The 13,743-nt window shown below is 62.7% G+C and overlaps 1 protein-coding gene across 5 annotated transcripts in view; it reads right to left on the bottom strand.

Moving 5' to 3' along the window:
* Positions 1-13,639, bottom strand: part of CAMK2B (calcium/calmodulin dependent protein kinase II beta) — a 26,554-nt gene extending 12,915 nt beyond the window's left edge. For 4 of the 5 annotated variants that reach the window (XM_077765814.1, XM_077765815.1, XM_077765816.1 and 1 more), the window contains exons 1-9: positions 13,580-13,639; positions 9,259-9,331; positions 6,758-6,860; positions 6,586-6,669; positions 5,976-6,070; positions 5,699-5,821; positions 5,293-5,376; positions 4,682-4,724; positions 3,679-3,753 (exon numbers count right to left, since the gene is read on the bottom strand). In XM_077765814.1, the coding sequence (XP_077621940.1) occupies positions 3,679-3,753; positions 4,682-4,724; positions 5,293-5,376; positions 5,699-5,821; positions 5,976-6,070; positions 6,586-6,669; positions 6,758-6,860; positions 9,259-9,285 (634 nt within the window). In that variant the 5' untranslated portion in view covers positions 9,286-9,331; positions 13,580-13,639. The remainder of the gene's footprint in view (positions 1-3,678; positions 3,754-4,681; positions 4,725-5,292; positions 5,377-5,698; positions 5,822-5,975; positions 6,071-6,585; positions 6,670-6,757; positions 6,861-9,258; positions 9,332-13,579) is intronic. The other variant, XM_077765819.1, reaches the window with a different exon arrangement.
* Between the last annotated feature and the right edge of the window lie 104 nt (positions 13,640-13,743).

Genomic DNA, 13,743 nt, shown 5'->3' with positions numbered 1-13,743 from the left:
CCCCCCCCCCCCCCCCCGCCCCATGCCCCTCCAGCTCAGGGCACCCAAGGGGCTGCCTCGTTTTTCGTGAACCAGTCCTGGAGTCCTGGCCCTGCTCTGGAGACACCAGCCCCAACATGGGCCTCTCTGTCCCCCCGAGGACCCTGGGCTCTGAGGATGATACTCTCGGGGGAGGGTCCCAGGCTCCCACCCCCTGACAGACACCCGGCAGATGGCCTGTGTCACCCCAACGTGACCCCACAGAGGTCGGGGCAGCCTGGCCCTCACCTCCCCCTCTCCCACCTGAGCCCACCCTCCCTGCATCTGCTCTCTCCAGAGCGGTTAGTTTTAATGGTGGAGTCACGGCACGAAAGAAGTCAGCTTACCTCGCAGGAAGGGAAGGGTGAGGACAGAGTAGTGAAGGAAAGAGAGAAAACAAGATTCGTGTGGTCAGTTCGGGGTCTGGTGTGTGGCCCAGGACTCAGCCTGGTCCTGCCCGCTCCACCCACGCTCCCAGCCGGTGCAGGTTAGAGAAGCAGCCCTGGGGGCAGACGCGGAGGGGTGGGGCCCAGGGTGGTCTAGCCCGCTGCCCTTCCCAGCCCCCAGCTCTACAGCTCTAGCCAGCCATCCCTGAGCAGAGCTCCCCGCTCAGCAGGACCAGGGTGGTCCCCAGGGAGCCTGGCCCAGGACCCCTCACTGCAGGCAATGTCCCTGGAGGGACGCCCACTCAGGGCTGTGACATCAGACCCCTGTGCACACTTGGACCCAGAGAAATGCAGCGGTTCTCAAAGTGGGTTCCCCATGCCAGCAGCGTCAGGACCACCCAGGTCCACCCCAGACCTCCGGGGTCAGGGGAGGTGGGTGTGGTATCTGTTCAGCTGTTCATCTGTCGTAGAGGGTCCTAACGCTGCTTCACCTTGAGAACCACTGTTGAGTCCCCAGTGCAGTAGCCAGGCGGGGGCCCAGGCCTCTGGGCTGCTGCCTCCGGACCGCCTTCCTCTCTCCGCCGCCCTAACTGGGCTCTGTGCAGGGACACAGGTGACTGTGCTCGGCTGGAGAGCCCTATGGGGCCTTCTGAGAGCCACCATGGGCACAGTTTCTGTTCCCAGACCTCCCCCCACAACCCGTCCTCTCCTCCCCGAGGATCCAGGGGGCAGCGTTGCACCACAGAGCCTACCTCTTGCCCCAGCCCCGCGTCTGGTGGGCCTCACCCCATGAGAGGTGTCGCGGGGTCCCAGTAAGCGAAGGGACAAAAGGCTACCCCTTTCATCGCCTCCCAGGCCCACCCGCTCTGTGTCTCAGCCTCCCTAGGGAAGCTGGATCAGAACTGTGTCCTGAGGCCCGGCAGCCAAGACCCAAGAACGTCCCCGCACCAAAACTGCCACCTTCTTGGAGGCACCTCTGGCTGCAGGAACAGGGGAGGGGCAGGCCAGCCCTGCACACAGGAGCTCTTGTTCCTGAGCAGTGTCAGTACAGCCCCCTTGACCCACCCTGACCTCAGCACTCCCCTCCCTCATACCCCTACCCCTACCCCAGCGTCCAGTGCACAGGCAGACCCCATCTCCTCTGAAGTGGGAGTCATGCGGGGACCCCTCCTTGTTGGCTGAACAGCTGGGGGTGGAGATCCTCCAGGGACAGGAAGAGAAAGCCCCCTCACCCCCAAGGCATACACACGCATCAAGGCAGCTGAGCAGGCAGGCAAGCTGACCCCACACCCGAACTGAAGCCGGGCCCCGCGGCAGGCACCTTGCGGCCTCGGCCTCAGAGCGGTGCAGGCTGGGGCTGGCCCAGCGCCCCGGAGGAGATGCGGTCGGCACTGGCTGGCCTCCACCCCCACCCCCAAGCCAGGGCCTGGGCGGAGGCAGATGGAGACCCTGGGACAGACCTGGGTCTCACGAGGGTAACCCCCTCAGTCCCTGACTCTTGTTAAAACCCAGACTGTGCTACTCAGGATGGCAACACCCATCTGGGGACTCGGACGGCTCCACCAGGGCCCAAGCTCCGGAAAGCCCGACAGCAGACACCAATCCTCTCACCCAATTCCCAAACACTGTACCCCAGGAGCCACTTCAAGCAGCATCTGCGAGTCTGGGCGCAGCGTGGACACAGAGTTGTGGCCCTCCCTGAAAGCAGCTTCTAGAAGTTCACATCTCCACCCCAGACTGGCTCCAGGGCCTTGTTGAACCCCCTCTACGCTGGCAGTCAAGAGCACAAGCTGTTCCCTCCGTGTTTTCTCAAGTCAGGTGCGCTATATCACAGCAGGAGCCAGGGGGCCTGCAGAGGCACCACAGAGCCGTGGCAGATACGCAGAGACCCTTGGCCTACCCACCAGGGGTCCTCTGGCCAGGCTGTGGTCACCCCCTCCTTGAGGAAGGCCAAGACCCTCCCCTGAACCTCAGCATCTGTCTACAAAGACCCCCGGGCTCCTCTGGCCCAGGTGCTATGTCACCAGGGGGCCGTCTCTGTGCAGGAGCAATGGCCTTGAAACTGAGACCCCACCTAGTGCCTCTGGCTGAGCTGGGCTGACCTAGCAGGGGGGCCCTCAGCCCACAGGGCGGGCCCAGCCTCTGCCCCTTCTGCACACCGGTCACCTGGGACAGCCATGCTGGGCTCCGTCCTCATGCACTGACCGCCCGGGGACACAGCGGCCCTTGGCGGCTGGGGCTGCACATGCACATGGCCTCATGCAGTGCTCAGCCACTGCTGGGCAGGCGGCTGCAGGCAGGGGCCCGCGGCAGAGAGCAGCCAGAGGTCCCGCTTGCTGCGGCTGGACAGCAGCCCTTCCTTCCCCCGGAGCTCCCTGTTCCTGCTATGTTCTCCTCTCCTCGCACGCTCTACGAGGGCTCTGGAGGTGAAGACTCTGGGAGTCTCGCCTGTTTGACACGTCCACTGAGCTCACAGGAAGGGAAGGACTCTCTTTCCTGAGGGCAGCCTTCCCCTGAGCACCCCATGGGGACGTGGCTGGGAAGGGAGGGGCCCTCTGGCTGGGCAGGCGGGGCTGCACACCAGGCGGGGATGTTGAGGCAAGAGCTGGGGTGGACCGGGTGGGGGTGAGCCCTCCACCCCACCCCAAGCCGAAGCACAAGGCGACGAATGGCAGTACCTAGGGCCCACAGCTCCAATTGGGGAGCCCTGGGATCGGTCATCAGCTGGCTCCGTGCACCCTAACCCTGCCCATCCCCAGTTCATGCTGCTCCAGCAACAAGTCCTGGGGTCTGCTGGCCCTCGGGGTTCTGCCTAAGGTTACAGCTGGATGGCCAGGGCTGGCCGAAGCCAGCGAGAGGTCTCTCAAGGGGCAGGGTCTCTGCCTCTGTGCCTTTATTCCCTGGGGCCCTCCATTTGGGGTTCGAACTCAGCAGCAGCCTGGAGGCTTCCTATGGGTGGTCAAGGACACCATGAATGAGGGGTTCCTGGCGGACAAGTGGGGAGAGAGATCAGAGTGCAAAGGGCTCTGACCAGAAGGGTCACCTGACCCCCAGACTCAGAGGCCAGGACCAAAGTTCAGTGAAATGCATGTGGGTGGAGGCACAGCTTAGGGGTCACCTAGCCTGGCCCCTCCTTTAGCAGGTGGGGTCCAAGGCCCTCTGAGTACGACCTGTGCACGGCGGGAGCGGGGGCTCCCGGGGCCTCTGGGGCGGCAGCTGCGTGCAGCGAGGGGGCTGCATGCTGACAGGGGGGACCCTGGTCAAGAACATCTACCTTGTTCCACCAGCCCCATGGTGGTGCCGGAGGCCGCGGTGGACATTGTGGCCGGAGCGGTGGTCTGTCTGCCCACTGTTAGCACCGGGTTAGAGACGAGGGAGGGGCGGACACAGACGGGGTGGGCAGGGGAAGGGGGGAGAGACAAAGGAAGCAGAAGAAGATTAGAGTCCACAGTTGGGTGGTGAATGGTTCCAGAGTCCCGTTCACAGGAGAGTGGGGACAGGACGGAGCCGGCTGGGGAGCGCCTGCCTCCTTTCTCCCTAGAAAACCCCCTCAGGGGCTTCTCGAGTCTGCTGGGAAGGCGTGCGCATAGGACAGGTCCTATTAGCATTGGTGTGACAGCACGGCCCCCCCTCCCCTGCAGTGAAAGTAATAGGATGGGGTGCTGAATGCACACGGACAAGAACGGACCCCAGACGCTCCCGCACCTGATGACGCGGGCGACAGACACCACAGGACAGCCAGAAGGCGACCTGCCCCTGGGGGAGACGCTGTGCCCAATAGGCCTGCCAGGGGCCCCTGGCCTTGGGGTCGCCTACAGACCCCCTAGAGAAGCCGCACGCCCCCAGCCCTGCCCGCCCTCGGTACCCCAGGCGGGTGGCCGCCAGCACGTCCGGAGCTCAGCAGGAAGGTCCTGGGCCATCCTCTCCCCTCCCCTCCCACACACAGAACGGTGCTCAGAGGGCTCAGGACAACAACGAGGCCACAGAGGTGCCAACCAACACCCGGACAGACACACAGAGCCGCAGCCCTGGCGGCAGGCAGCTCAGACACTGGGGCGTCAGGCGAGGACACAGAGACCCAACACGAAGGGGCGGGGCCGGGTGGGAGGGGGCTGGCCCCCGGGGTGTAGCCTGTGAAGCCCAGGCCTCCCTGCCCTCAGAGGGCAGAAGGCTGGGCTGCTGAGCAGTGGAGGAGAAGGGCCAACAGGGTGAGAGGGGCGGGCCGCTGGCCACGGGTCAGTCGTGAGCCTTCTCTTCCTGGCGAAGACTGTTCTCACCTGAGAAATTTCTCGTGGCCAGCATGGTGGTGAGGATGGCCCCCTGGAGAGAGACATACATTTGAGGCCAGGAAACCCTGGCCCCGACCTCAGCCCCTGGGTGCCTGGGCAGGACCAGGGTCACGGCCTTGCAGGCGTGAGAGTCCTCAAAGGCGCCAGGACCCCTTCCTACAGAGCCAAGACAGTGGCTGCCCACTGCCCAAAGCCTCCCTTCCTGCAGCAGTGCTTTGGGGAGGCCCACGAGGGGCCGGCCTCCCGCAGGTCGGCCCCCTGCCAGCTGTCCCCCACCCGCAAGTGCCAGCTAGGGTGCTCTCCTCACCGAGCCCACCGGGGTCCACGGCTGTCCACTCACTTACATGGAGCAAGTGGCCTCGGAGAGCACTTGGCCCACGGGCCTGCTCTGTGCACCTCTGGTGTCACTGCCACATCGGGGCTGAGTCCACCTGGCATGTCTGGTGTGGGGTGGTGCCAAGGTCACTGAACCCCTGTGCCTCTCCTCGCCAAGCCTGTCAGGACCCTCTGGCCTCTCTGAGCATGGGGCCCTCAAGGGCACACCCCCGGGTGCGGTGGGGCAAGCGGGCAGGGGGCTGGGGGCTGGGTCCGTGCCTCACCTTGAGCTTCCTCCGGGCATTGAACTTTTTCAGGCACTCCACGGTCTCCTGCCTGTGCATCATGGAGGCCACGGTGGACCGTTGCTGTGGGAAGAGGGGAGTCAGCTTTGTACCTGAGGCATCTCGAGAGGAGGGTCAGGGAGAGGGACAGCAGGGGGCCATCTGTTCCTGCTGCTGCCTGGGCCCCCGCACCTCACCCCTCACGGCCTGCCCTCCCCTCCTCGAGCCACAGCCCAGCTGGCTTGTTCTGGTCTGCCTCTGTGCTCCATCCCCTCACACCTGGGACAGGGCCTCTCTGCCTCCGGAGCCTCGTCCTCCCAGAGGTGGAGGCCTGTGCGGTGCCCAGCAGACCAGGGGCTCTGCAGGAGCGAGGGGACCCCAGGGTAAGCTCGCCAGGAGCACTTACACAGACCCACGGGTGCTTCAGTGCCTCATGGGCAGTAATGCGCTTGGCGGGGTTGATGGTCAGCATCTGATTGATGAGGTTTTTGGCTTCAGGAGTGACTGTGTCCCACTCAGGGGATGGAAACTAGAAAGCAAGCAACACGTGACAGAGTCTGAAGCCTCCTTCCCAGGCAGAAGCCCGAAATTTCCGAGAGGTGTCATCCGGGTCAAGATTCTGGGGGGCAGGTGGTGCCACCTGTCCCCTGCCCCCCCAGACAGGGCGGGGTCCCAGCACTCACGTCGTAGGCTCCCGCCTTGATCTGCTGGTACAGCTTGTGCTGGTCTTCATCCCAGAAGGGCGGGTAGCCCACGAGCAGGATGTACAGGATCACCCCTGTGCAGAGCAGAGTGCCAGCCTCACACTGTGCCTGNAGCCCTACCCCCTCTCCCCAGACCCCAGAGCTCCCACCGTGCCCCACACCCAGCACAGCCCATCCCTGTGCCCTTGGAACACAAGTACAGTGACACACCAGTCAGGACACACTGCTCCCCCCCACCCAGGGGACAGGGGGGTCAGGGGCCCACCTCCAGCACTTAACAGCTATGGTGTCCTTGGCCTTGGCTGTGACAGGGACCCTGTCCAGAGCCAGTGAGCCCCATGAGGTCACTGGGGTCCTCGCATCCCCCCACCCCTGAAGTGTCATCTCCAGTGCTCAGCTCTGCAGGGGACCCTCTGGCAGCCCTGCGTGGCTTCTGCCCAGACCTCTCACTGGGGAGGTGGACTTCTGTGACTTGGGAGGGGCTCCTGGCTGGGGGCAGCCCAGGGGTGGGTATGGCACAGCCCAAGTGGCACAAGTGCACGCCTCCCTCCCTGAGCCCCCAATACCCCCCACTGCACGGAGGCCTCACCACATGCCCAGATGTCCACTGGCTTGCCATATGCCTCCTTGCGCAGGACCTCTGGGGACAGGTAGCCTGGCGTGCCAGCGAACCCTGCAGACCGCGAGAGGCAGTGTGAGGGCCCAGGCAGCCGCTGACCCCCGCCCTACCCCACCCCCCACCTCGCCAGCTGGGCACTCACCAAACCATGCCTGCTGGTCTCCCTGCACCTCAATGGCCAGGCCAAAGTCCGCCAGCTTCACCGCAGCCCCTTTGCATTTGCTGGCCAGGAGCAGGTTCTCCGGCTGCAGGGAAGGCGACCAGCCAGTGGGCGTGTGGTTACACGACAGACACGACAGCGGCTTGGAGGCTGCCCTGTGGGTACCACCCGGGGCGTGGCTGACACCCTGTGACCTTCCCAGGGACAGAAGGGAGCGGGCTCACACCCAGGGCAGTGACCCCACTAAGGGCACCCTATGAGCACTGGCAGGTCATGTTCTCTCCCCACACCTCATGTCTAGGTGCTCAGAGGGTGGGGGGCTGCCTGAGGATGGTGACCCCAGAGGGCACAGAGGAGGGACACGGGCCCCACAGCCCAGGCATCGTGGAACATCTGCCCACCAAGTCCCTCTGGCTCGGCCGTCCCACCCGTAGGTGGGAAAGGCCTGTTGCATGTACCCGGCCTCAGGGAGCAGCAGCCTTGCTCAAGCTGAAATGACACTCATGCCCTGTCCCACAAGAGCACCAAGGGGGCTGCTGTCCCTCACTGGGGACACTTGGCCCCGAGGGCCCAACGGGGTCCCTGTACACTGTGTCCTGTACACAGGGCCCCTCCAGTCCTGGCCCAGCCACCTCCGGCGGTGGCAGCCTCCAGACTTCCCCATCCCTGATGGCCAGGGGCTCCTGGGTCCCTCAGCCCTTCACAGGCCACCCTCCGAACAGGTGGGCCCACTGAGACCACACTGCTATTTCAGGGTAAACACGCTTGTAACCCTGACATGTCAGATTGTGACAAGAGGCACTCAGAACCCATGAAGGGTGCCGGCCCCATGGCAGGAACCAGGGCCCCTCTGGGCTCCATCCCCGCAGATGACACATGCCACGGGGACACATGCCTGCTCGCCCAGCACAGCCTGGAGGCCCCTGAACACCTTCGTTTTGGCCATGTAAGCGGGACAGGGGGCCCCCCACATTCTCCTGCTCCCACATGAAGGAGTCTGAAAGAGTAGGGACAGGGCTGTGGCTGGCCAGGGGGCTTCACGTGAATTCTACAGATCAGGGGAAACAAACCTACACTCCTGAGAAGCAAGAGTTAAGTGAGCTTCCTCTCAGGGAAAGGCTGGAGACCCCTTGAGAGGAAGGGATGCAGCAGAGCCCCGCCCCCCATGCTCTCCTCCCTCCCCATCTTGGCTGAGAGCAGACCCACCATGCTGCCGCCTTTGGGATTCTGTCCCAGTCAGGAGACCAGGAGACGGGGTTCTCCTCCAGAGGAGGGCACTCTGCCCTTCACACCTGGCAGGAGGCGGAAGGGTGCTGTTTGCCCCGGGGTCACAGCTGGACTGTGGGGAGCACTGCCTTGGCCTGAAGAGTTAGGCATGAATCATGAGGGTCAGGAACAAGGTGGGGATGCACCACCAAGTGATTCTGCTTCAGACCAAATATGATGACAGAAGGGGAGACCCATGACAAGGCAGGCCTCTGGCGCAGGTGCGGAGGGCTGCAGGACCATGTGGGAACTGCAGAGAGGGGGCCCTGGCCTGCTCCTGGCATGACCTGGCCCCAGAGAAGCCGCCGCAAAGATCGCTCACACGCACACACCCCTTGGTGGGCCCAAGGTGACCCCATTCGGTGTGAGCACCCATGCACTCTGTGGGAAGGCTGGTTTCAAAGGCCGCCTGGGGACTCTGCAGGAATGACAGGCCCATGCCCACGCCCCAGAGAAAAAGCTGATGGGAACACAGCTTTGGAGAGACTGGGAGGCAGGGGAGGGCTGCTGCTCCTCCTGAGGCCATGCCAGGTTGCCTAGAGCTGAGCCTGGGACAGCAGAGATCTGCACACTGGGCTGGACACTGGCAAAGAGCAGGGAGGCCAGCCCCTCACCCCCTGCTCCCTTGGCATCAGCCCTGCCTGCAGGCACATCACCTGCGTGCCCCCCGCCAGGTCTGAGTCTCACCTGGAGCCCAGAAAGAGACACCCAAGTGGACGTGGGATGATAGGCTGAGTTTTGACAAGTGCCCTCTCTCAGTCCTGGAGCCTGGAGGGGTCTGGAGGGACATGTGCAGACACACGCATGCACGCACACATACTTCTTCCTACACACATACATGCATGCACACACACACATGCAAACGCACACACACCCAGATGCCTTCATGCACACATGCACGTACAACTTCATGCATACACACATGCACGTGCACACCTTTATGTGCACTCACATGCATGCACACGCCTTCATGAATACACACACATACCTTCATGCACACACACATGCATGTGAGCACATTTGCTCTCCTGCCTTTGTGCACACATATACACATGCCCACACAAGTACACACATGCACACCTGCACACATTCTGCGCACACACATGTGTGCCCACACACCCAGCATCTCCTGCCCACTGCTCCTCCGGAGCCTCTTTTTACAAGACATGCAGGTACAGACAATGGAGCCCTGGCACAGAGCAGAGTGGGGAACTCACCTTGAGGTCCCTGTGAACAACCCCCATTTGGTGGCAATGGAGAACCGCCTCCAGGATCTGCTGGATGCAGTGACTGTGGCAAACAGCAGGCGTATTAGTGAGGGTGGCCCTAATTAGAGGGGTGGTCAGGGGTGCAAGAGTGGGGTGCCGTGTGGCACTGGGGCAGGGTCAAAGGGAAGCAGGGATGGTACCTGCCATACCGGCCAGAAGGGGGCCTCTGGGGCTCCTGCCTCACCTCCACAAGCCAGCACAAGGCAAGGCCAGGCCCCCCCGCACCCCTCACCCTGCCTTCTCCTCCGACCAGGCTCATGAAGGGACCCTCAGAGGAAACATCCGTGTTTGGGGGGCACCTCCCCAGGCACATGCCGACCAAGCGTGACCTTGAGCCAGCACCCTCTGGCTCAAAGGGAGGGGGGCCAGGGCCGAGCCCACACCCTGCTAGGTGGGCTTGAAGGGAGAGGGGGGAGAGGGCACTGTGGAGCGGGGTGGTGCCCCAGCACCAGGGCCCTGCTGTGTCCTGGGTGGTGCTAACGCTGCAGCCAGTGCTCAAGTGTTGAAGCAGGTGCTGTTTCATTTCAGCAACCCCGAACATCCGCAAGGCTGCTGGCTGCTCAGCTCTGTAGCCTAGGGGCCGGGAAGCTCTCCTGGGGGAGGGGCAGCCCAGCTTTGCCCAGAGCCCCAAGCCCCGAGCCACGGAGAAGTCTGGGAGGACTGGCTGGAGTGGGAGGTCTGGGCTGCTCTCAGGCACCCTGGACACCTGTGCATCAGCAACATCACTGCACACCAGCCCCAAGGACCCCTGCCTCTGCGCACACAGCACCTGAGGCCTGAGCCTGCCTGTGCCCCCAGATGGCCCAAGGTGTCCGAACAGTTTCCAGCGGCCCCTGGAGCCGGGCACAGGCCGCCGGGAGCCCACTGCCCAGGGTCTCAGTCTCAACCCCTCTGGGTGGGGGTGAGGGAGGGGGGCAGATTGCCTCAGAGCCCCTCCTGCCACAGCCGGACCCTGTAAGGTGACTGAGGGTCAGCTGGAGGGGGCGGCTCTGTTTTCCTGACAGCAGACTCAGGGAGGGCGACAGACCAGGTCCGCTCCTCAAACAGCTCTGGCCACATCTGGAGACCATCTGCCACTGCGTAAAAAAGCAAACCTGAGTGTCCTTCCTGTAGAAGCCAGGCCCTTGGAGCCCCAATAGTGACAGACTCCCAAGCTTCATGGGGGTCAGGGAGCTGGGGCCACAGCCCAGGAAGCTCAGACCTGCTGAGATCACTGCCCTCCCACTTTGGCCCGGCCCGTCTTCCACCTTTACCCTCAAGACCCCTCCTGGCTCCGACCCCTGGCAACACCCTCTGGACCCCCCATGTTGGTCACCCCCTGCAGTCACATGGCTGGCACATCCTGTGTTGGTGTCTCTGCACTGAACAGAGGCCTCTGTGACAGCAGAGGCATCGTTCTTTCCTTTCTGTGTCCCTCATCCCGCCCGGCAGAAGATGCTCTGAAAACATCTGTCGGACCCAAGGGTCCACCTGCCACAGGATAGATTGATGATGTCGGCTCAGAGGGCGTGAGCCCACCCCTGGCCTCCTCCTTGTCCCGATGCAGGGCCCAAACCGTCGCCAGAGATGTGAGACTGCGGCCCCTGAGCTGGCAGAGAGGGTCTGCATCTCTCCAGGAGCATCATGGGACTTGGCCGTGCGGCTGAGATCAAGGCCTACAGCTCAGGACAGACACTGCTCCAGGGGCTCTGCAGCCACCCTGATGTAGAAACGGGCTGGCAGGGGCTCCCTCTGGTGCTCAGGAACCAGCTGGCTGAGCAAACCAAGTTCCCCAAGAGAAGGCTGTGCGGGGCCTCCCTGCCCACGCGGTGGTGTGGGCGGGTGTCCAGGACCAACATAGGGAGCTACCTCCGGGGCCCTTTCCAGGCAGCCCTGCCTTCTGGGGGTTTCTGAGCACCACTCCTGAACCCTGAACACCAGTGCCCTCACCACTCCCACCTGAGACCACAGCCTGGGCGGACGTGAGGCCACCTGGCCAGTCATGAGGTCCTGCCCGGCTTCTGCCTCCTGCTCACTGTCTTCCTCAGTGGGACCTTCTGTGGTCAGAGTTGTTCCCAAGCACATTCCAGATGCTGGTGGAGTCCTGGCCACTATATTCTCAGGGTCCCGGGCTCTGAGGTCACCCCAGCTATGCCCCTGCTGTGCCCCTCCCCCTCAGGAACTAGATTCCCAGGGGCCCTCGTACATCTCTCTCAGTGGCCACATAGCTTTTTAGGCTTTTAGCAGCAGCGTTCTAAACATTCTGAACTTTGCTCTCTCTGCTCTGAAAAGAGACCCTTCGGTCCCCACAAACCGCCAGGTCAAGATCTGACTTCTTCCTGAGACCAGTCTCTGGCCTTCTGGATTAGGAACTCCTCTGGGGCTCCCACCTCCTCCAGAAACTGGACACACAGAAGCCACCGGACACGGGGCTGTGAGCGGCAGGGCCCTGGAGGACCCTGAAAGGGAGCTCCGTGCCCACCATGTGCGCCTGGTGCCTTGGGTCCCCAGAGAAAGACAGTTGACACTGGCACCCTCCCAGGACGGGAGCTTGCCTCAGTCACGTCCACCACAGTTCCTGACAATGCCCACAGGCGCCCATGGCATGGGCAGTGGTGGGGGCTGAGGAAGGAGGACCTGGGCAGAGGGTTTCAGGTGGGGAAAGAGGCCAGTGAAGGTACATGATCTCCCTGGGCAGCCAGGTGGCATGGGAGGCAGAATTGGAAGGAGCCCTCCTTGACCTCGCGCTGACCTGGACCTGGTCTGGGGACAGCCTGCTGGGACCCTTCCGTCCTGGCCCCAGAGCCCCTCCCGCCCCTGCAGACCCCAGGGCGGCTGGGCCGGCAGGCAGGCACCTACGCTCGGGGCATTCCCGTGGACACCTCTGAGCAAGACAGGGCAGTGCTGCTCCATGGCTTGCTATGCTCGAAGAGGGAAATAAGGGCTGTGTCTTCCTGCTGCTGAAGGGGACAGGCCACTCCCAGGGCCCCGGGCTCCTCAAGGAGCCTCAAGAAAGCAGCCCCCACCCCTGGGCAGTCTGGCTGGAGGAGAAGCCCAGCCCTGCCTGTCCCTGACACCCCAGCCCGACAGCTCAGCCTGACCCTGCCACACTGCCCGCCTGCAGCCCCTGGGTTCTGTGGGGACCTGCTCACACCTTGCAGAGCCCAGGCTGTCACCAATGGGCAAGGTCGCCCATGGGTGCACAAGTGAGTCATAAAAAGCTACTTTTAAAGATAACGTTCATTTTCTTGAATAGAAAAATAATACATATTCATTAAAAAATTTTTAGAAATAGACAACACAAAAAAATTAAAAATAAAAATCATCCATCGTTACGTCCATGGCCTAGAGATGGCCACTGTCTCCCTTTATGTCTGTCATGCAAGTGTCTCCTGGCCTGGCGAGCAGGGGGACCAGCGGCCAGGGAGCAGCCTCAGCAGTCTTCAAGCTGAGACGCACAGTCAGGGTTCAGAGGGCCTGTGGCCACCAGCATGGGACACAGCAGGTCACGAGTGGCCTAGCCTTCCAGGGAGGAGGCCCCACTGTTCCCAGATCACTGGGCCCCTCATCCCCTGTGTGGGCTGCCCCCAGCATGAAGGGCTGTCCAGGGGCTTCTGCCCCCTGACCCTGGGAAGGACGCACAGAAAGGGATTCCTGCAGGGGCACCTGGCGGGGGGGGTGCTCAGTCGGTTAAGCTTCTGACTTCAGCTTAGGTCATGATCTCGTGGTTCATGGGTTCTGAGCCCCGCGTCAGGCTCTGTGCTGACAGCTCGGAGTCTGGAGCCTACTTCAGATTCTGTGTCTCCCTCTCTGCTCCTCCCCTGCTCTCACTCTTGCTCTGTCTCTCTCAAAAATAAATAAAAAATATTTAAAAAAAAAAAAAAGAAAGGAAGGAAGGAAAGAAGGAAGGAAGGAAGGAAGGAAGGAAGGAAGGAAGGAAGGAAGGAAGGAAGGAAGGGATTCCTGCCTTGTCTTTGGTGAAGCATCTGGAAACTGCCTGGCTCCTGGGGGAAGGCCCCCTGGGTGCTGGCCATGGGCCACAGAGAGACATCTCAGGGAGGGCAGGGGGGGCCACCATCATAGGCTGTCTGCTCTCTCCCTTCCAGTCGCCCCAGGGAAAGCACTCCAGTCTGTGGGCCAGTTCCCACCCCAGGGGTTCTGGACTCCAGCCATGCCTCTACTCTGCGGGAGGACACTCGGGCTGCCCCTGCTCTTGGAACCTGCCCAGACTGCCTGATGAGGCAGGGGTGGGGAGAGAAGAGGGCAGGGGGAGTGAGGGCTGCACACCTACCTGGCGTCTGCCTCACTGTAGTACTCTCTGGCCACGATGTCTTCGAAGAGCTCCCCACCCGTCACCCTGCAGGTGGAGCACACAGGTCAGTCTGGAGACACCACTTCTGTCACCCTCACAGCCAGTGACATCAACTCCTTCCCCTCCCCTCCCCTCCCCCTTCC

This window comes from Crocuta crocuta, unplaced genomic scaffold, assembly GCF_008692635.1.
Source record: "Crocuta crocuta isolate KB4526 unplaced genomic scaffold, BGI_CrCroc_1.0 scaffold751, whole genome shotgun sequence".
In the NCBI taxonomy this organism is placed as follows: Eukaryota; Metazoa; Chordata; class Mammalia; order Carnivora; family Hyaenidae; genus Crocuta; species Crocuta crocuta.
Note: the sequence above shows the minus strand (reverse complement) of the source record. Positions and strands in the feature narration are given on the sequence as shown.